The sequence below is a fragment of the Artemia sp. Qi Xiang Cuo genome, chromosome 21 (assembly GCF_049724085.1).
Source record: "Artemia sp. Qi Xiang Cuo chromosome 21, ASM4972408v1, whole genome shotgun sequence".
Classification (NCBI taxonomy): Eukaryota; Metazoa; Arthropoda; class Branchiopoda; order Anostraca; family Artemiidae; genus Artemia; species Artemia sp. Qi Xiang Cuo.
The window spans coordinates 13,180,098-13,201,949 of record NC_142814.1 but is presented as its reverse complement, the minus strand read 5'-3'; the positions used below and the strand labels follow the sequence as shown (position 1 = coordinate 13,201,949).

At 35.5% G+C, this 21,852-nt stretch overlaps 1 protein-coding gene across 1 annotated transcript in view; it reads right to left on the bottom strand.

Annotated features, from left to right (window-relative positions):
* LOC148939255 (tudor domain-containing protein 7-like) overlaps window positions 1-21,852 on the bottom strand; it is a 191,575-nt gene that overhangs the window by 51,082 nt on the left and 118,641 nt on the right. The window contains exons 12-14 of the mRNA XM_089106653.1: window positions 17,972-18,073; window positions 12,764-12,963; window positions 8,244-8,329 (exon numbers count right to left, since the gene is read on the bottom strand). Of these exons, the coding sequence (XP_088962779.1) occupies window positions 8,244-8,329; window positions 12,764-12,963; window positions 17,972-18,073 (388 nt within the window). The remainder of the gene's footprint in view (window positions 1-8,243; window positions 8,330-12,763; window positions 12,964-17,971; window positions 18,074-21,852) is intronic.

Sequence of the window (21,852 nt, the reverse complement as noted above, 5' to 3'; positions counted from 1 at the left end):
CAACTACGTTGAACAAAATGGCCATATCAAAATGTTGATCGGAAGTGTTTGGGAAAATGATGGGCGTGGGGGAGGGCATTCGCCCTCCGATTGATTTTGGCTATTAATCAGGGCACTAGCCATCTCAGTTCCCAATTAAATGCGCCCTTTTTGAAGTTTCTACGACAACGCAATCTATAAAAACCTTATATGCCCCTAGGGCAAAACTTAAAACCTTAGCCTTGAGGGCTGTAGAGGGGGGGGGGGATTCATACTCAAAACATAATTTCCGGACCCTTCAACTACGTTTAACAAAATGACTATATCAAAACGTTGATCGGAAGTGTTTGGGGAAATGACGGGCGTGGAGGGGGGTATTCGCCCTCCAATCGCTTTTAACTATTAATAAGGGCACTAGCCCTCTCAATTCCCAATTGAGTGAGCCCGTTTTGAAGTTTCTAAGACAACGATTTCTATAAAAACCTTATATACCCCCTGGGGATAACTTAAAGCCTTTGCCCTGGGGGCTGTGGGGGGTTCGTCATCCTCAAAGACATAATTTCTGGACCTTTGAACTACGTTGAACAAAATGGCTATCTTAAAATTTGGATTGAATGTGTACGGGAAAATGCTGGACGTGAGAGGGGGTTAGTTGTCCTCCAATCACTTTTGACTATTAAAAACGGCACTAGCCCTTTCAATTTCCAATTGAATCAGCACTTTTTGAAGTTTTTACGACAACACTTTCAATAAAAACCTTATATGCCCCCAGGGCATAATGTACAACCCTTGACCTGAGGACTTTGGGTGGAGTGTCTTCCTCAAAGACATAATTTCTAGATCTTTCAACTACGTTGAACAAAATGGCTATCTTAAAATTTTGATTGGATGTGTTTCGGGTAATGGTGGGCGTGGAAGGGGTGTTAGTTGCCTCCCAATCACTTTCGACTATTAAAAAGGGCACAAGTCCCTCCAATTTCCAATCGAATGAGCCCTTTTCCAATTTTCTACGACAACTTCTTCGATACGACGTGCCCTGGTCTTAAAAAAAAAAAAAAAAAAAAAAAAAAAAAAAAAAAACATTGTGCCAACATCGTTCTTTACTTGAAAGCTGCCTATGATTAATCTCAACGATTTTGCTACTCTCCCGGGTTCAAGATGTTTTTACTTGTACATTTATTTGAGAATACAAGAACCCGAACCAAAATTTTCCTCGATGTCTTCGAAGAAAGCATGAGATACATCCTTTAGTTTTCAGGCCTATAGTATATGTTCAGAATAAAAAAAAAAGCTTAGAAAAGAGACATCTCGTGTTTTCTCAGATGTCAATAGTGGATATAACAAAGCGGCAGTCCAAAAGCGGTTTCCTCAAAAACATAGTAAATTTAGACGCTGTAATTCAAAACTGACCTTTTTCTTCAATCTCAACCACGATAATTTTATATTAAAATGCGTCCTCAGTGGGACCCGACCCTAAGACCTCCGAGATACTAATTTTTGAACTTGCTATTTAAATTTGCTATTGAAATTTGTTGTCTTTTGAAATCCTTTGCCATTAGATTTATATTATAGTACTAAAGACATAATTATAGTATTAATAAACTAAATAAATAATTGTATAATTATTATTAAATAGATTATAGCATAATATAATAAGAACGATTCACTTAAAAACATAGTAAACTCAGACGCTGTAATTCAAAACTGACCAAGCATTTTCTGCCAAATTCGTATTTGTAAGATATACTCTTAAACTCCAAAAGCACTATGACTCTAACTCATTTTCCCTTTATTCCCTTTCCCTTTTATTCTTTTATTCCCTTTTATGCTCTTTTATTCCAAAATTTTTAGAAGTTTCTTTTTTCTCACGTAGATAATTTCGAAGACTGATGACGTATTACTACTAATGACGGTCACTACACATGTGACCAAAACATCTAGTATTTTGTGAAATTTATCACTGTCTATTAAAAGAATTTTATCCCTATTTGAACTTTTATTTATCTTTTTCTGATATACGTATGTTCCCGTTTTTCACTCTAAGAAATAAAAGGAAAAGTAACTGAAAATGATGTGATCATAAAACAATGAAACATGATTCATAAGTATCTCACAGTAGTTTTTTTTTATACTCCTTCCAGCTCAAATGCCAGATTTCCGTATGACATATTACCAAAAATTATCCTTTCACCCGTCATATTACCAAAGTTACGTCATATGAAATATAACGTCATATGGCATATTACCAAGTCAAACAAAAAGCAGGTTGTCCCCGAATGGGGTGGTAGAATGTCTCAAGGAAAATTGAAGGGAAATGGGAATTTATTGGGGAGGGGTGCAAAGAGGGAGGCTCTGAATAGACTAGGATGGAGGAGAACCCACAGATGGCTTGGTGATGTAGTTATCAGTAGTAGTAGTTTCAGCTCTTATATACATTTGAACGAAATCATTAAAATAACTAAAGGAAAAACTGATATCAAAACTATTTTTGCTTCGTGTTGCATTCCAAAAAGTTCCTTGTAAAACTAACTAGTCGTTAGTAACATGTAAATATCTTTGATGCATGCATCAGGTTGTCAGTTTTTTTTTGTTTTTTTTTTGTCAGTTCATTTGGCTTGGGACGGGAGTCAGTGGCGTGCCTATGTAAGCCCAGCCAGAGTCAACCCAACCCAAAATGGGTACCTGGAGAAATCTGGGGAAGGTAAGCAGGAAGGGTGTGCGAAAGCGCAGGATGGCTGGCACTCAATTAAACTTCCTGGCTGAAGGGCCTTGAAACAGAGATCAGCACCGCCAGTATGGACTTTAAGAGTCTAGTGCTATATCCCTTACCTTCTTTTCTTTACTTGGATCGACAAAAAAAAATTACTTAAGCTGGCTGAGCTTTAAAGTAGAGAATAGATTTCCTAGGATAGTTTAACGTTTAGCCACCGTAATAGTATTTATGCACAATACCATATTCTTCCACTCTGCCCCCTTAGGTAATTTATTTGACAAAGCATTCCTTGGCAAACAGGCACGTTCGCACAATTTTTTCTTTGATAACGTTTTTTTTGGATAATTTAGAATTTTATTTAACAATTTAAATTTGATGTGTCAAGACATTCAGCAATATTTTGGATTGGGGGGGGGCAGGTCCAAGCCCTTGCCCCCAGGATACAACCCTGTGCTAATACAATAGTGCAACTAGTGAGAAACAGTATCAAACCAACACAGCTACGCATACTCCTGTGTTTAAAGCACCCCTGAGAAGTTGAAAGCAGGCCAAGCTAAAAAAAAATCCAGTATTTTGGTGCTCTTTGGGTGGAAATTGTTATTTTGCGCCACAAAATGGCGCAAGAATAAAGACAAATAAATTGTCTTTATAAAGATAAAGTTTATCTTTATAAAGATAAAGAATAAATAAAGAAATTGTGTCACAGAAAATGAGGCCGAAAAAATCCAGTATTTTGGTGCTCTTTGGGTGGACATTGTTATTTTGCGCCACAAAATGGCGCAAGAATGAAGATAAATAAATTGTCTTTATAAAGATAAAGAATAAATAAAGAAATTGTGTCACAGAAAATGAGGCCGAAAAAATCAAGTATTTTGGTGCTCTTTGGGTAGAAATTGTTGTTCTGCGCCACAGAATGGCGCAAGAATAAAGATAAATAAATTGTCTTTATAAAGATAAATATTGTCTTTATAAAGATAAAGAATAAATAAAAAAATTGTGTCACAGAAAATGAGGCCGAAAAAATCCAGTATTTTGGTGCTCTTTGGGTAGAAATTGTTGTTCTGCGCCACAGAATGGCGCAAGAATAAAGATAAATAAATTGTCTTAATAAAGATAAAGTTTATCTTTATAAAGATAAAGAATAAATAAAGAAATTGTGTCACAGAAAATGAGGCCGAAAAAATCCAGTTATTTGTGCTCTTTGGGCAGAAATTGTTGTTTCGCACCATAAAATAGCACATAAAGAAAGACTGGAAAGGAGAACATATATACTATAGCTTAGCTGTGATATGTCTACTACCATAAATTGACTAAAAGTAAAATAATATGGTAAACATGAAACAAAATGCAACATTTTCTCAGATTATGAGGAAGGGGGGATGAACCCACCAGGTAAAGAAGGGTTTGGAGTTAAAAGCAATTTACATATGAATTACCCTGGGTTCCCATCGGTTTTTTGCTGCAAGTTTATGCGTCCCAACGTTTCAACGCCTGCGGTGAAATATTTCGACTGAGCCGTTGAAAATCGCATGATTAATTTAGGATCTGAAGTTTTCCATTAATATTTGACAGACAACACTTAGCCCTTTACAGATTAGCCCTTGGAATGTTTTTCTTGTCTTCTAGAACTTGATTTAGCCTATTCCTATGCATTTGCTTTTTAAATACCTCTTATTATTTTTGCAGTTCAACAGCTACGGTGAAACGTTTCTGTGTAAACTTTTTTTGCGATTTTCAGACATCTGCTATCCGCGAGCCGTTTTGTGATAATTGCATCAATGGAAACCAAAGGTTAGTCACATATGAAACCATTGAGAATAGCTTTTCGAACAACTAAGCCTGAACATATACTATAGGCCTTAAAAGCAAAGGATGCATCTCATGCTCTTTCCGAAAACACCAAGAAAGATGGCCATTTTGTAGCGTAAAACAACAATTTCTGCAAAAAGAACACAAAAAACTGGATTTTTTTAGCCTCCTTTTCTATGCCACAAGCTTTTCTGATACTAAATAGAGTATTAGAAATTTCAATTTATGTCTGAGTGATCCCCCTATCGACAATCAGAGACTATGGACCTGATGCGATCACCCCTAGGAAAAACAAACGCATGCACGATCTTTCTTCACGCATTTGTGGAGACAGGGGCTTGAAAACTCCGCAATAGAGCTCTTCATTGCCCTCTTTTGAAGTTTCGAAAAAGGAACATTTTTAACTAAGAGAGCGCGGCAAAAAGCAATAGAATTAGACTACATAAGTGGAAGAAGCAGAAGCAGCGTTAAGGAGCAGTTACAGCTACAATAAATCAACTTGAAAAAAAAGAAGAGAAAACATGCAAGAATCAATGATGAAGTTGAGAGGAAGAAAAGCTGCAATAAACCAACCTGCACACCAGAAAAAAAAATAAATTAAATTACGCAAGAGTTAAAGGCAGAGTTGAGAACATGCAAAGCTACGTAAAATTTTTTGATTAAACTAAAATTTTAATGAAAATTAGATTTTTTAAAATAAAACTAAAAATTAAAAAAAATTTTAACCAAGAGAGGGTGAAAAACGCATTAGGCAGCGCAAGTGGTAGATACAGACTCGAAAGCAGGAATATGTAGAGCAGGGATATAGCTACGGCATATGTAGATAGATAGTTTCTTAAACCACATTGGCTTGACATAAAAAGAAAAAAAAGCGAGCAAGAATAGGGTTTTAAAGGCCAAATGAAAATACTGACAAAACACAACAAAGCGAATATTTCAAGGGGAGAAACACCTCTCTTCTTCAGTGCGAATCGGAAAAATACATTTAATGAGAGTACCGAAGAAATAATAACAAAATAAAACACGGAAAGTCAATGTGTATGTAAAAACCAATGAAAAAACCAAAAAAATAAAAGATGAATAAAATTCAATTAAAGCCACAAATTATAAGAATTACAACCAAATACCTAACAACCATAAGTGTCATTCACCAATATCCGCAATTTGCAAAAAAAAAAAAAATTCAAAAATTTGAACCACCATCGACGGGTACTAGCGAATAACTGAGAAATAAAAGAAAAACCTTCATTCACTCAAAACAAAACAAACCAGCAATTGAACGAGTCGGAGAGCTATGTCATCTGATTCCTAATTTTAATAATTGAATCCCTTGCAGATACTCTTTGAGACTTGGAGGGTTGTTGACGTGTCTGATTTTGTAATTGGGAAAGTGGCGCAAGGCTGATATCTCAGAACGGTAAATTCTCGGCTTCTCTTTTGAGAAAACCGAAATACGACTCATTTATTCTTAAAACACCTGAACACCTGTTCAAAGCTAGGCCTAAATGTTGGTATTTATGAATTTCAACAGCTTCTCTGTAGTGCTGGACAATACCTTTGTCATGCGAAATTAGGCATGATTAAACAAAACAGTATGGTCTGGGTTTTCAAAAATGTGCCCTGCAAGGGCAGTCAAATTTTTCCGCTTTAAAGTGTGTTATTAATTGAGGTGGAGTGCTGAGTTAATCTATCCGTAAGTCGCTGATCAGTTCTTCCGATATACCAAAGACCACACGACCAAGGATTGTGTAGACACCGGAGTTTTCACCTATCGGGATATGGTCTTTAACTTGATAAATTTGGGAACTGATAGTTTTTCTCGGTCTATAGTAAGTTTAAATGCTATTTTTTCTTAGATTTTTTTGAAATGTAGTCTGAAACCCCTTTAACGTACGGGAGACCAAGATAAACTGAATTTTCTCTTTGATTTGTGTTTTCTGTGTAACTGTCTGATAATCTTTTAATGCGTTTTGCAATTACAGAATTTATTAAACTGATTGGATAAACATTCCCAAATAAAATATCTCTAAGATGGTCGAGCTCTGAATCCAGGAAGGGTGTTGAATAAACTTGCAATGCTCTGTCAACTAGAGAAGTGACAACTCGTTTTTTCACAGCAGGATAATCATTAGAAGAATAATTTAAGTAAGGATCACTATGTGTCGGTTTTCTATAAACACCAAACTCGAAACATGTATCATTTCGGTGAACCAGAACATCTAAGAAAGGAAGACGCCTCTCTACCTCTGATTCCTGAGTAAATTTATGTTTTGGATCCAAAGAGTTGAGCAAGTGAAGGAAAAACCCTAGAGACTCGTCACCATGCTCCCACAAATAAAAATATGATCTTTAAAACGAACCCAAAATTCAGGTTTACAAAAACTTTGCAAAATAGCCCTTTCTTCAAAGTCTTCCATGAAGATATCAGCCTGTATTGGTGAATGGGAGGCGCCCATTCAAAGCCCATATTTCTGTCTATAAAAAATGCCTCATAATGGAAGTAAAAAGAAGTTTTGTTACAAAGGGTTGTAAGTGAAAGAAGTGTCTGATTCGAAAGAGTAGATTTTTCTGATGTAGAAGGGTTAGAACTAAGTTTATGCTCCAAAATCAGTTCGGCTTTTTGAGGATCACAATTGGTATACGTTGAATCTGCATCAAAACTGCAAATTCTTGTATTTGGTTAAACAGAGACTTGCTTTACCTTGCTCAACTCCTTGGATCCAAAACTTAAATTTTCCTCGCTTTATTTATTTTTTTTTTCTTCGGCACTCTCATGGAATATATTTTTTTCGTTTCGCGCTGAAGAAGAGAGGCGTTTGTCCCCTCGAAATATTCGCTTTGTTGTATTTTGTCAGTTTTTCATTTGGCCTTTAAAAACCCTATTGTTGCTCGTTTTTCTTTCTTTAGAATATGTACATTTTGAATAATTATCTACAAAAACCTCACTGCCACACAAGATGATAACTTTCAAAGATGAACATTTTTAACCAAGAGAGTAAGAAACAAATTTATATATAGGCTACAAGAAAATTTCACCTAAAAATTTCGAACTCTTGTTTCTAAAAATTCACAATTTTTTTTCCAGTTAAAAAAAAATAATTTTCTCTTATCTACAACCAGTATATTATACCTTTTACACACTATAAAAATATTTCTTTATTTCCGCATAGCCTATAAATTGATTTTAAATTTCAGCGAAAGAGAAAACAATATAAAAAACCTCAATTCAAAAACATAATTATTTGACTTATCTTACAGATTTTTTTTAAAGCACATTAGTTTATTAATCTTGTAACTAAGATCTATCGGGAGTTTAGCCAAGTTTTGCACCACTCAAAATTCGACGTTTTTCTCAATTTCAGAAAATCAAAAATAACATCAAGAGGATGGAAATGCATTTTATGAAAAAAAAAAAATCCTATATACACATAAGTTAACTAAAAACTATAGATAATTGACGACCTGTCTTAAATACAACACACAAATTTCCTGTCACTCATTATTAATGTCTTAAGAGTTGTCAAAACAAGCTGTAACTTGTAACTTTAGGCGATAAAAAAAATCCCCCCAGAAAGAAAATCCTTTGCACAGGAATACCATAATTTTTATAATTTATTTTTAATGTTTTAAGAGACGTTACAACAAGCTGTGACTAGTAACTTCAGGCAATTAAAATATTTCCGCAGAAAGAAAATACTTTTAGCATAAGCCACCGGGTAATTATCATAAGACAAAAACATACCGACTAGAAAGGATGTTGGCGAAGGTGTAGACGACTGGCTAGACGACCCTTTCTGGAGAGCAGGTTTCGGAAGAGCTCTTTTGATCCTAAAAGAAGTACCGGATTATCAAAGATTAGAATAAGTAAAACTACATATAAATAAAGATAAATCTGCAAACCAAGATTAGAATATTAGAAGCTACAGTAATGACAGTGGCCAAATGTGGCTCTGAAGCATGGGCGCTTCAAAAAGCAGATGAAGATTTGCTAGATGTTTTCCAGAGAAATTGCTTACAGATTGTTCTGGGTACCCGGCTGACTGACCGCATTTCAAACAATAGACTGTACGACAAATGTAGTTCAATACCGCTCTCTAGGGCTATAATGAAGGAAAGGTTGAGGTGGCTAGGGCACGTTGCGGGGATGAAGGATGACAGATTGCCGAAGATTGTCCTTTTCGTCCAACCGTCTAGGGCTAAACGGAAAGCAGGAGGTCCTCATCTGGGGTGGGATGACGTCATAAAGAAAGATTTAAAGGAACTAAAAACTTCCTGGGAGGGTGTAAAAAGGGAGGCTTTGAATAGATTGGGATGGAGGAGACGCGGGCGTAGCTGTGTTGGCCTAAGACAAAAAACCAAAAAAGAGAAAAATCTCAGTGAAAAAAAAAAACAAAACAAAAAACAACAAACAAACGAAACTGCGGCCAGTGGAGAGAAAAGAAACGAAAAATGTAAAACAACACGAATATTTCGCCTGTAACCAAACAAGGCGTCTTCAGCACTTCAGCACGAGAGTGATCAGATCACTTTGTAAAATTTGATGAGGCCTTAGCTATTTCAAATAATAAGGGGTACACACAATGGGCGAGAGAAGCCATAGAAATTAAACAGCATATGTTTGCTAACCTTATAAAAAGGGACACAGGTAGTTTAATACTAACCCAATTTATGATAATCTTCTAAAGAGTGAATCAACAGTCAATAAGAGAGTAAAGATTTTAATTAATCACCAGGGGACTATTTTACCTGCTAGACCAAAACGATTTGCTTCAGTAATAGCCAACAAGAGGATTATTTCACAACAGAATAATTAAAGTAATTTCCATTATTTTTTTTCCCCTAAGTTACTCTGGTGTTCTCACTGAAGTAACTCTATAATAGCATCTTTTCCCTACGTGGATCAGTTTGCGCCAATTGTATATTTTTTTTTTGGTGGTGGTTTTATTGGTGTTTAGTTTTAGCTTGTTTTTTTTTTTATCTTGTTCTTCTTGTGTTTCTTTCGTGCTGAAGATGCCTTTTTTGGATGCAGGCGAAATATCTGCGTTGTTTTACATTTTTCGTTTCTTTTCTCTCCACTGACCACAGTCTCGTTTTTTTTTTTTTACTGAGATTTTTCTCTTTGTTGGTTTTTTGTCATTGTTGGCCAGTTCGGCTTAATATCTTTCATTTGCCTAAGACGGCTTGGTGCTGCAGTGAGTTGTTAGTAGTAGTAGTAATTTGTTTACTAGAACGAAAAACCAGCTTTTTCGTAAAAGAAAACATCCTTCTAAAAGTAAAAGAATGATTAAGTGAATGTAAAGTTTATTTCAAAACGATACCACAAAAAATAAATATAAAGAATAAAAATAACATGGTCAAGAGTACGGTCATGGTCACGGTCAACTCGTCAGTCGTTGACCCTTACCTTAGACCTTAGCTCCTCATGTACCTCCAGAGGCACACAGGGCGTCCGTTAACAGACTCCAATCATCCTGCAAATGAGCTGCGGCGTAGATGTCCTCCCACCCTGGGATCAAGGATGCATGAAGGGCTCTCCTGTGCCGGTCATATGTCCTGCGAAGCATGGTTTTGGGCCTTCCTCGTCGACGCGTGTCGCCTGGTTGCCGCTGGAGAAGCATTTTCAGTAGTCTCGATCCTGGCATACGGTTAACATGGCCAAGATGGCGCCGTATTCGTTGCTTGGCTTCATCAGTGACATCAGGCTGGTTTGTGCAGTAGCAAATTTTCAATTTTGTTATCATATCCTTCCAGTTAATATTCAGGATACATTAAAGACAGTTGTTTTCAAATACAGTTAGTCGTTTTTCCTGTTCAGCTGTTAGTTTTAAACAACCCATCGCGTACGTCAAGATCGAAAGGACGTTGCTTCTGGAAAGGCGAAGTTTTAGCTGGAGTGAGTACTTCGCTGATCTCCAGACTGGTCGAAGTCGTTGAAATGCCGAGTTTGCCAAGGCTTTTCGTGTTCTAAGCTCTTTTTCTGAATCGCCACTAAACGAGACGGTGCTACCAAGATATCGGAAGTCGGTGACTTGCTCTATTCTTTCAGTCCCCAACTGGATATTCATCGGTGAGTTACTGGTTGACATCGCTTTGGTTTTGAGGGCGTTGATATGTAAACGTCAGTCGTTGACTATTTAATATTGAGGCAAAATAATTTAACTGTAGAAGTTTCAGTATCAATTCGCAGGAGCTGGGCGTCAATCTACGAAAATTTAAAACGGAGGGGGTGTGATATGTTTTTCAAAATCTTAGGGGGATGGGGCACTTTGTTTTATTTTTTTATTTGTTTCATTGAGTACCGAAAAAATTGTTTTTGATGGAAATACTAAAAGAATATTTATTATTAATCTAGGGACAGAAAAAAAAACAAGGGGACATTCACTTTATCCCTGTCCCCGCTAAAAACACTATATGGAATCAAGAACACAAAAAACGAAGAGTGACAATAGTTATTTCCCCCAACCTGCTTGCAGTGTACCACTAGAAAACGAGGAAAGATTTCAAATACCTGGTACAAAAACAGGACTTTAATTCTTGCCTTTTAGATGATTTCGGGGACCAATAAGATTTTTTTTTTTTGGGGGGGGGGATACTTAAAACCCTCAAATCAGAAAGAGCTTTACGCACAAATCTTCTGTATAAATTATCCCTCCTCCCAAAAAAAAGTAAATGAAACGGTAAATTTGGTAAATAATATTGGTAATTGGTAAATAAAATTGGTAATTGGTAAATAATAATAATAATTTGGTAAATAGAACGTCGGCCGCTTTCTTCCACTTTCATAAATGCAAAACCTCAGTTTAGACAAGTTGAGAACCAGTATTTTCTAAAAGAGGTAGAGGATGTTGTAAAAATCCTTAATAGTTCTGAAGACCCACAATAGAAAATATTATAATCTAAAAAAAGGTATTCTATTAGAAATACAATATTAAGCTAAAACAAACATTCTAAAAATGAAGTTGAAATAAAGGCCAATTATCATACAATATGTAGGTTAATCCTATATTAATGTATTTAATCTCTAATCTAAGAACCCTACTAGTTTTTAATCTCAGGGCTCCAATTGGTCCTGGAAGTTGTTACCTGGAGAAATTTCTCCAAAACCACCAAATTTTATAAACTATCTAAGAAACTGCCCAAATATGGTTATAAATGGTTGTTGGCGGCAACCCTGCATGCAATGTGATGATTTATCTGTTTTCTAATTAGTTTTTAGAAGACCTTACTTTTCTCATATTACTTGAGATAACATAAATAACATCTACGTAAAGATTAGGCTGTTTTAAAAACATCTTTTCAAAAAAAAAAAAAAAAAAGAACACGACTCTTTTTCAAGATGGATTCCCAGGGTTACCAGATTATCATATTTAATGTGTCTGGAGATACCAAGACCATAGAACTTCGAAGGAAAAACTGGTGCTTTGGAAAAACTTCGGACAAGGAAAACCCAAATTCGGACACAAACAAATGGCCGTTGGCACCAGTCCTGCGCGCAATGTGATGATTTATTGGTTTTCTAATTAGACATTTTAGAAAACCTAACTTTTCCCATATTACTCGAGATAACATGAATAACATCTACGTAAAGACTAGGCTGTTTCAAAAACAACTTTTCAAAAAAACAAAAAAACAAACAAACAAAAACAAAAAACACTCGACACACTTGTTCAAGATGGGTTGCCAAGGATATCAGAGGTCGTATTTACAGTACTTGAAATACCAAGAACATTAATTTTTGAAGAAAAAATTGGTGCTTTCGAAAAAATTTGGGCAAGGAAAAACTTACCTAAATACGGAAACAAACGGTCGTTGGCGGCAACCCTGCATGCAATTTGATGAACTATTTGTTTTCTAAATAGACAATTTAGAACACCTTACTTTTTCCGTACCACTTGCAATAGATTAATACCTATGTAAAGACTAGGTTGTTTCAGAATGATCTTTTCAAAAAAAAAAAAAAAAAAAAAAAAAAAAAATCACAATTCTTTTTCAAGATGGATTCCAAAGGATACCAGATTGACATATTTATTGTGTTTGAAGATACCAAGACCATAGAATTTCGAACGAAAAATGGTGGTTTAGAAAAAAAAATTGGGTAACCAAAAAAACTTGCCCAGCTGCGGACACAAATGGCCGTTGGTGGCAACCCTGCATGCAATATCATAAATAATTTATTTTCTAATTCGAGATCTAATTCTCAACATTAGTGGTATCTACATAAATATTATGCTATTTCAGAAACATCTTTTCAAAAAAGCTCACCATTCTTGTTCTATATGAGTTCCCAAGGATACCAGATTGCCATCTTTAGTCTGCTTAAAGATATCGACTTTATAGAATTCCGAACGAAATTCTGGTGCTTTGAGTACCTTGAGAAAGATCTGCTTTCCTTCACCCCAATTTCTCACCTTGTCAGGGAAATTCTGAGTAGAACTGACATTTGACAATTTACATTCATAAGCCTAAAAAATAAAACAAAATTGAAGTGAGAAAATAGCTCACGTTTTCTAGTATCCAATAATCATTTAATAGTTTAAAAACAGTCTAAATTGAGCATGAAAAATGTCAACATGTCGTCAGACAAAAGCAGCCATTTTGAATTCCAAAGGTAAATCTTTATTAATGCAACAAGTTACAACAACTTCAACTTTTATTTCTTAACACTCACAAATAATAAAATAAAATAAACAACACTTTTGCACTTAAAAAAAAAAACAACAAAAATCCAATGAGGATTTGCGGTTGTTTGAAAATCCATGAAATACTGACCTATTTAATTAAATCAAATCAAAATAATAATAACTATTATAAAAACATGAAATAAAAATAATAAAAACCATAAAAATTAATTCTGCATCAATTATCACTACTCAAAAAGACTCCAACATAACCTTCTCTAGCCCTGAATTATAACCTGACTCTATACAAGTTCGGAGGAAATCGTTTACAGTCTTTCTACGTTTAACTCATCACCAATTTGGTCTTTTCATCTACGTGGGTTTGAGCTGCGTTGAAAGCGAATTAGCCCACCGGTATAACATAGTTCAACACGGGGATGAGACATACGTGCAAATAATAAAAAAGAAAAATTAACAAACATAAAATTTTAAACTTGGTGGTCATATTTCTAGTGAGAACTAATACTAAATGCTTACTACTCGGCTAGCTGTCTTTGCCGATTGGTTAGGGTGCTAGATTTGAGACCCTTTGTCAGAGAGAACCGGGCTTCGAGGCTTAGTGTTGCTGCTTACTTGGTTTAGAGTGGGGGTCAGTGGTGTGACTCTGTAAGCTCAGCCAGAGTCGACCCAGCTCAAATGGGTGCCTGGAAAACCTAGGGAGGTAAACAGGAAGGGTGTGCGAAAGCACAAGATGGCTGCCACCGTGAAACTGAAATGAATAGCGCCGGTAGGGGTTGTAAAATCCAATACCGTATTCTTTACTAATGTTGGAAGTATTCACAATAAATTAAATAAAATGATACATACAAATAAAAGAACAAAAACGGGGAAAAGCTAGTATACATTATTTAAAGCCCAAACAGTATTACGAATTACTTGATAGCAATACACAAAGCTAATGTTCAGTTTTGTGCTAAACTCTATACAAGATCTTCTTCAAGAAGATCTGTTTTTATCTTCTGATATAAGTGATTATGTGTTTATCTTCTGATAGACAACGTGACGTACTTAAGTTTTTGGGTTTAGTATTTGAAAGGCCACTTATATAGTCTTTGTGAAGCAGAAGGTTTTAGTTTGTTACTACAGAATTGTTCAGCAATCTCAACACTGAGCATATTCAATATTGATCGAGTGGGCGCTGATTTCCCGCCACCATGCTTCTCATCTCCTCCAAACTTGTCACAGTCCTCAAAACACACAGCTCGGCACAGCTCCGTCACACTTGGCAAACGCCATCTTTTGCTTATGATTTTTGAGACAGAGAGCGACCCTTCGATATTGATCTTTTGACCAATTACAGTTCCCTCAGCAATTGTCTGGGTTTTAAATGCTATCTATTTTTTATTTACTTAACATCAATTATTAACAAAAAGACTGAACACAATCACATCCCCTCCAAATTAGCGAAGCATTCTTCTTTAAGGTGGATAAAAGCATTAAGGAATCTTCCAATCTACATCTCCGTAGTGTTAATAAAAACTTGATCTACGTAAATATTACCTGAGAGCTTAATATCGATTTTTTTAGAGAGTCAACTTTTTTTTATACACACGGAATCCCATGTATCTTGACAATGCACTACTTCTAAAAACAACTAAGTGATGAATACGAGACTTTTTTGCAGATATTCTTTAGGCTTTGGAGCGAAAGCTCACGACAATTCTGGGCCAAACCGGCGTCCTTTTCACAGGGGCGCAAAATATAACGTTAGAATCTTAAATGGTAATACCTAACTATCCTTACATCTTTTAATTCTAAAAGAGAAATATATTACAATAAGTTCAAAAAAGTCCCTGGAATATTCAGCCAGAAGTTACAACCGCTTAAAGAATTTTTAGTGGATTTTGACCTTTTAGCTTACTTGAAAAGTTCAAATTGCTGTAACTTTTCATCAGAACATTTTAGAGAAATATTAATTTGGAAGACACCCCCTGACCGGCAATTAGCGAAATATTTATTTGGAAGGCACCCCATCGTTTTTGATCCTCATCGTTTTTGAAAAGTTAGCACAGGGCTTCGCATGTTAGCCAACACTTATTTAGCCTAGTATATTTGGCACAGTATTTAGAGTACTGGTAACTTCTGGCAAGGTATTAAAAAAATAATACTTAGACCCGGAAAAGGCGGTGACAACCCTCTGACACAACCACAAACAAAGGTGTTTTTGTGGAGGAGGTGATAACAATAAAAACAATTGATGATTTAAATAAGAAAATCACAAGAATTCGGAAAAATTAGGGTTTAAAGGGGAGAGGAACTAAAGCCCCCCTCTGCCCTTCGCAAGTTCCTACCCTGAAGCATCAGGACGTTGCACTTTGCGGTATTCGCAGTACTACCATATTCAAGCTCAGCAAGCGGGGTCCCCAGTCCCCTTTTGAGCCGACCAGGGCAGTCTTGAAAAACACTCTAAATGAATATATCTATATAGATTATAGATTATAATTATAGATTATGGACAATTTTTGTTAACCGGATTACATACACACTTTTTTACTATTTTTAAATAGTATATTAGATACAGTAATAGATATACCAATATTAAATATTTTTAAAAGATATATTTTTTTTAAGAATTTATAAGTTTATTTTTAAGTGTGCCTCGGATTAAGAATGATTTTCTAATTAATTAAATTACTTAGTAATCAATTGCTTTAATTAGTCAATTTAATTAATTAAATTCTCTGTACAACGTTTTCGAATTAATTTATGCCTCTTTGGGCACTTTCTTAAGTCGAGGAAGGTATGCTAGATGTTTCCCGGAAGAATTGGCTAAAAGCAATAATGAGTAATCTAATGGATTTAATTAATTAATTAGATTAGTTAATTAAGTTGATTATCAATAAATTAAATACATTAATTAAATTCCTTAGATTGCTTCTTTTAAATTAGAAATTAATATTTCAATTACGGCTCGGATATTTAGACACTTGCTTTGGAAAGTCATATCATTCACCGTGCCAGCAGCACTTTTTGTAGGTGGATCATTTTTGGACAGCCGGTTACGTTTGGAAAGCCATCAAAAATTTTGAAGGCTATGATTGGCTGTCCAGTCGAAGCCTGCCTTACTGCTGGCAGGACGAATGAAGTCAATCAGGACAAGGCTTAACAGTCAAAGGTAAATATGGCACTAAACCAGAATAAAACGGAAAATAGTTCAGAAATGTGCATGAGCAAGCAAAGGCCTACCTCCAGTGAACATTTTCACACAAACCTGTGATCTAGAAAATATTTTCTTTGAAACATAATAGCACTTAATGCGCCTAACCAGAGTGGGAGGGGCAATAGTACAAAGAAACAAGACAATTTGAATAAAAAGCTCTACCTCTTCGAGTCCAACCGTTACTCGGTCTCGTTACTCGACCTCTTTCAACTAACGCAGGGAGTTTCATAAGAAAAAAAAAATAAAGGATGTGGGAATTTCATGGAAGGTAGCAAAGAATGATGATCCGGATGAAGAGGGGGGGGCGTGCACAGCGATGCTTGGCCTAGACAGCGTGCTGCTGTGATTACTTGATAGCAATACCAGCAGCATAATCCAGGAAGCTAAATTTCGAAATTAGCTTCAAAATAGAATTAGCTTCAATTGCAGACGAAGACGGAAACTTTTAATGGTGGTATATATTATTTTGACATTTTGCATGACATTATGACATATTACCTATGACATTTCCTTCAGTATAAAAGACATAGCCGAATGTCTATCTTAATTTTGAGCATTTCCACCTTACTAATTTTTATGGTGAATGAATTTTTACTCATAACTAACAAAGAGGTCATACTGTTTATTTAAAACTAATCTAAAACAAATGATATAAAATTGGGTGTTTAGATAAATATTTATGGTGAATAGATTTTTTCTTATAACTAACAAAATGGTCATATTATCTATACAAATTTTATTTAAAACAAATGAAATTAAGTTTTATGTAAAATAGCATTAAATTATAAATAAAATAAATATAAGTCTATACATAATAAATTAACATAACATTCCTAACAAATTATAATTAATAAATACATCCAGTAGATTCACTAAAATACACAGTACTGTAAAGATTGTTGCTTAGCCTAGGCAAGTTAGATATCAGTGTATTTTGCGTATTCAGTTATATCTTTGGTATGTTTGTTTTAGGGTTTTAAAGTTGTATTTGCCTGTTTCTGCCTTCATTTCTCTTCCAGGTAGAAGTTGACCGTAATCACAACCTACCAGCCAATGACAAGCTACTTTGGGGGTCGTGGAACCGAAATGCCTGTACTTGGAACCTGGAAGAGAAGTGGAGGCAGAAGACACAACTTGTGGACAGTTCAGCTTTGGAACCGACTATAACTAGAGTGGTTAAAGGAGCACCGTTGGAGAGTTCGAGTAACCTCCATTTTTCTATAATATACGGTGAGCTGGGAGAGTTTAAAAATAACCTCCACATCAACTGCCATTGGAGAGTTCCAGTAACCTCTACCAGCCAACTATTGACGGCGAGTTTGGAGAGTGCAGCAGCCATCTCCAAATCAACTGTGCCAGCCGGTGCAAGTTGACTATAGCTCGGATTCTCCACAACATCAAGAAGATGCTCTTACGAGGAAGAGAAAGACTGTTCATGAGTGTTTATTAGTATCGTATATTGTTTATTACATGTTGTTGTTGTTTATTCGTATATTGTTTATTTGTTAATTAGACAGTAATTCTTCAGAGAAGTACCCCACACTTTACAATACCAAAAGCCAGGGTTTATGTTAAGCACAAATTTTTAGAACGGATTTTTTTTTCAAAAAAAAAAAAAAAAAAAAAACTTACCTTGGGTATCTCACAAAGAATGGGCATGATCTTTGTTAAAGATCTAACATTTTTCCTGGGTATTATGACACGAGACCCATAATCAATCAGCTGAACTTGGACCTAAAATGAGACCAATACTAGGTAGGATTTAATATAATTAAATAAATATCAAGTATTAATTAAACTACTATTATTCACTATAAGATAATATTATAATTACAATATTATAGATTATAATTATCATTAATGAAATATTTTTATTCCTTAAAGAAACAAAGTCACTAATAAGAATAATGAGCAGCACAGCTTACAAGTGTGTCTCACTACGATCCCAAAACAAAAATTTAGAAGAGAAAAATAAGTAAACAATTCGAACAGCATGTAATACTATATAATGGCAGATTGCCAAATATTTTCCTTTGGCAGATTGCCAAAAAACCATCTAGGACCAAACGAAAATGTTGTAAGAAAAGGTTTAAGTGAAATGGGACCTTCTTGAGAGGGTGTAAACAGGGAGGCTTTAAATAGATTGGGATGAAAGAGGAGCGTTCGTAGACGGGTCGGACTCAAGCGGCTTGGTGCTGCAGTGAGTTGTTAGTAGTAGTAGTAATGTGCCAACATGAAAAAAAAGATCTAACACATTTGAACACCTAACCTAAACCTAACCTAACCTGTAGGACGATGCAATGTGTCAGGACAAAAAAAAACACGATTTGTTTAAAAAAAATATCTAAAAATTGCCAAGGTAAAAAGTCCCAAATAAGGATAATGAGTAGCAAATCACTTGCAAGGTACCCCTGGGTGTCCCATCTTACAAGAGCGTCCCACTACTAAGCCAAAACAAAAATTCGAAGAGACAAATAAGTAAATAATGGGAACATTATTTATTGGAACATGTAATATGAAGAAATGTGCCAGGATGAAAACAAAATGTGCCAAGGTATTTTTTTTAATTAAAAAAAAATCACTCATTTTAACACCTAACCTAAAACGATAATATGCAGTATGATGTGATCGTGCTAAGGTAATTTTGTTTTTAACGGTAAAAAACAGTTGCCAAAACAGACAAAATTTTCTAAACAAGTATAATGAGTAGCACATCAGTAGCAAAGATGTCCTGGGTGTCCGAGCTTACAAAAATATCTCAATACCAAGAAGGCTAAATGTTGAAGTTAAAGTTTACGTAAGGTCACAGGGGCACTTGTTCTCGTTGAGTGAAACAACTGGTAAATACCTTTTTTCGAGTGAAACAACTGGTAAATACCTTTTTTCGAGTGAAACAACTGGTAAATGCCTTTTTTCGAGTTAAATTGATAAATTTGATTCTAATCATTTTAGAATGCGCTGTACTAGAATATACGAGGGCTATTCAGAAAGTAGGGAGCGTTTCCGTCTGACGCCGCTAGGCGCGCGGCGATCACGTATGTTTTGGTGTGCACGTGTTCGTAGCTTCATTCAGCATCCAGCCGTGAGAACGAGAACACCTTCACACTGTCCGTTTGCCCAATATTTCATTTTAAAATGTGCGCTGCAATTTCAAATCCCGCCAGTTGTGAAGTGCGGTTTGTAATACTGGTACTGTGCGAAGTATATGGCAATGACGTAATGACTGAAAGTTCAGTGCGAACATGGTGTATCCGGTGTAAAAATCGCCAAACCAACGTGTATGATGACGAGAAAAGTGAAAGCCCAAGCATTGTGACAGACGATCTTCTCGCCAAAGTTGATGGGAAGATTCGTGAAAACCGTCGCTTCACAATAACGGAGCTTTCGCTTTTCTTCCCACAAGTTTCACGGACTTTATTGTTTGAAATTGTGACTCACAAGCTTGGCTACCATAAATTTTGTGCAAGATGGGTGCCAAAAATGCTTACAGACATCCATAAAGGTCAGCGAATTGGAGAAGCGTTAACATTTCTTGACACCTACCACACACATGGTGATTGTTTACTGGATCGAGTCGTAACGGGTGAAGAAACATGAGTTAAGCACGTCAATTGCGAGACAAAAGTGCAGTCTATTAAGTGGGGTCACACAAGGTACCCTAAAACACCAAAAAAAAATTTTGCAACACTTGTCAGCAAGCACGGTTATTGCTACTGTTTTTTTGGGATAGGCACGATGTGCTGCTTATTGACTGTCTCGAGTGTGGTGCGACAAACAGTTCTGATTCGGTACTGCAAAACATTGCGCAAGCTTAGAAGAGCAGAGCAAAACAAGCGCCGAAGAAAGTTATCATCAAAAATATTGTTTTATCATCACAATGCCCGACCTCACACGGCAAATCGAACTGCAGAACTTACTGTCTCATTCAAATGGGAGATTTTCTCACATCGACCCTACAGTCCCGACTTACCACCGACTGGTGTTAAATTGTTCCCTGGCTAGCAGCACGGCGTTTTGATGACGACGACGAGCTCCGGGCGTGCGTCACTGAATGGCCAAGATTACACATGGCGGATTTCTGTGACGAAGGAATTTCGAAGCTTGTTCACCGGTTCGATAAGTGTCTTAATTTTTTTGGTGACTGTGTAGAAAAGTAGCATTTTAGTCACACTTTCAGATGGATATAATAAAATATTCTTCCTGTACCTCAAGTTCAAGTTCCATTTATTTCCATAAATAACAATAACAAAAACAGTATCCCAAAGGGCTCTATGGCCCGTTATTTGGGAAACGACACAGAATAAATAACTAATATTAAAATTTGGCATAAACAATACTAAACAATGTCTAATTTATAAATCTATAAGTAAAAGAAGTCAACTCACCGACATTCCACACGAAACAGCGACCCTCCTATCACCCGACAATAAATAAAAAAAAATAAAATTCTCTACATCATCGAGGATCCAACGCCAACAAAACACAAACACCCCCACCCCCCAAACAAAAAACAACAACAAAAAACAAAACAAACAAACAAAAACAAAAAAAAAGACGTTCCCTACTTTCTGAATAACCCTCGTACTTGACTAATTAAGTAAGGCAAGAGTCTGGAGGTATTAAGTCTATCATTCGAGGTTTATCAGACTTTTATACACTTTCAAAGCTCAGCTTTCTATATTTACACAATTATTTAGCAGTGAAATACAAGAATTATCAGACTTTCTACCCCTTCCTACACCGTAATTCAAGATGGGCCAAAGTGTGTATTTTTTGTAAGCTCCAGAACAGCTTACAAAAATATCCCAATACCAAGAAGGCCAAATCAACAAGTTCGAATACATAAATAAGAAAACAACTTAAATAATAAGTTTCATAAAATAATGCACAAAGATGAAAAAAGGGGATGTAAATCATTTTAACACCTAACCTACCCTAAAATGATAATATGTAGTATGAAGAGAAGTGACAAGATAAAAAGAAATTTACTCAGTGACAAGACAAGATAATAAATATAGTGACAGTGACAGAAGAATATAGTTCCTTTTGTCACTATACAGGCCGAAATAACGACAGTTAAGATAGATGAAACTTCAACTAAAGAGAAATAGCTTATATTATATTAAAATATGCTTTAATTTCATTAAGTTTCAAAATATAACGCAATTGATTTAACTGCAAACGCAATTACTTGAAACTTTTTGTTGCACAAACAAAGGTTTCAACATGTGCCAAAGTGTGTATTTTTTGTAAGCTCCAGAACAGCTTACAAAAATATCCCAATACCAAGAAGGCCAAATCAACAAGTTCGAATACATAAATAAGAAAACAACTTAAATAATAAGTTTCATAAAATAATGCACAAAGATGAAAAAAGGGGATGTAAATCATTTTAACACCTAACCTACCCTACACCTAGAAGTGACAAGATAAAAAGAAATTTACTCAGTGACAAGACAAGATAATGAATATAGTGACAGTGACAAAAGAATATAGCTCCTTTTGTCACTATA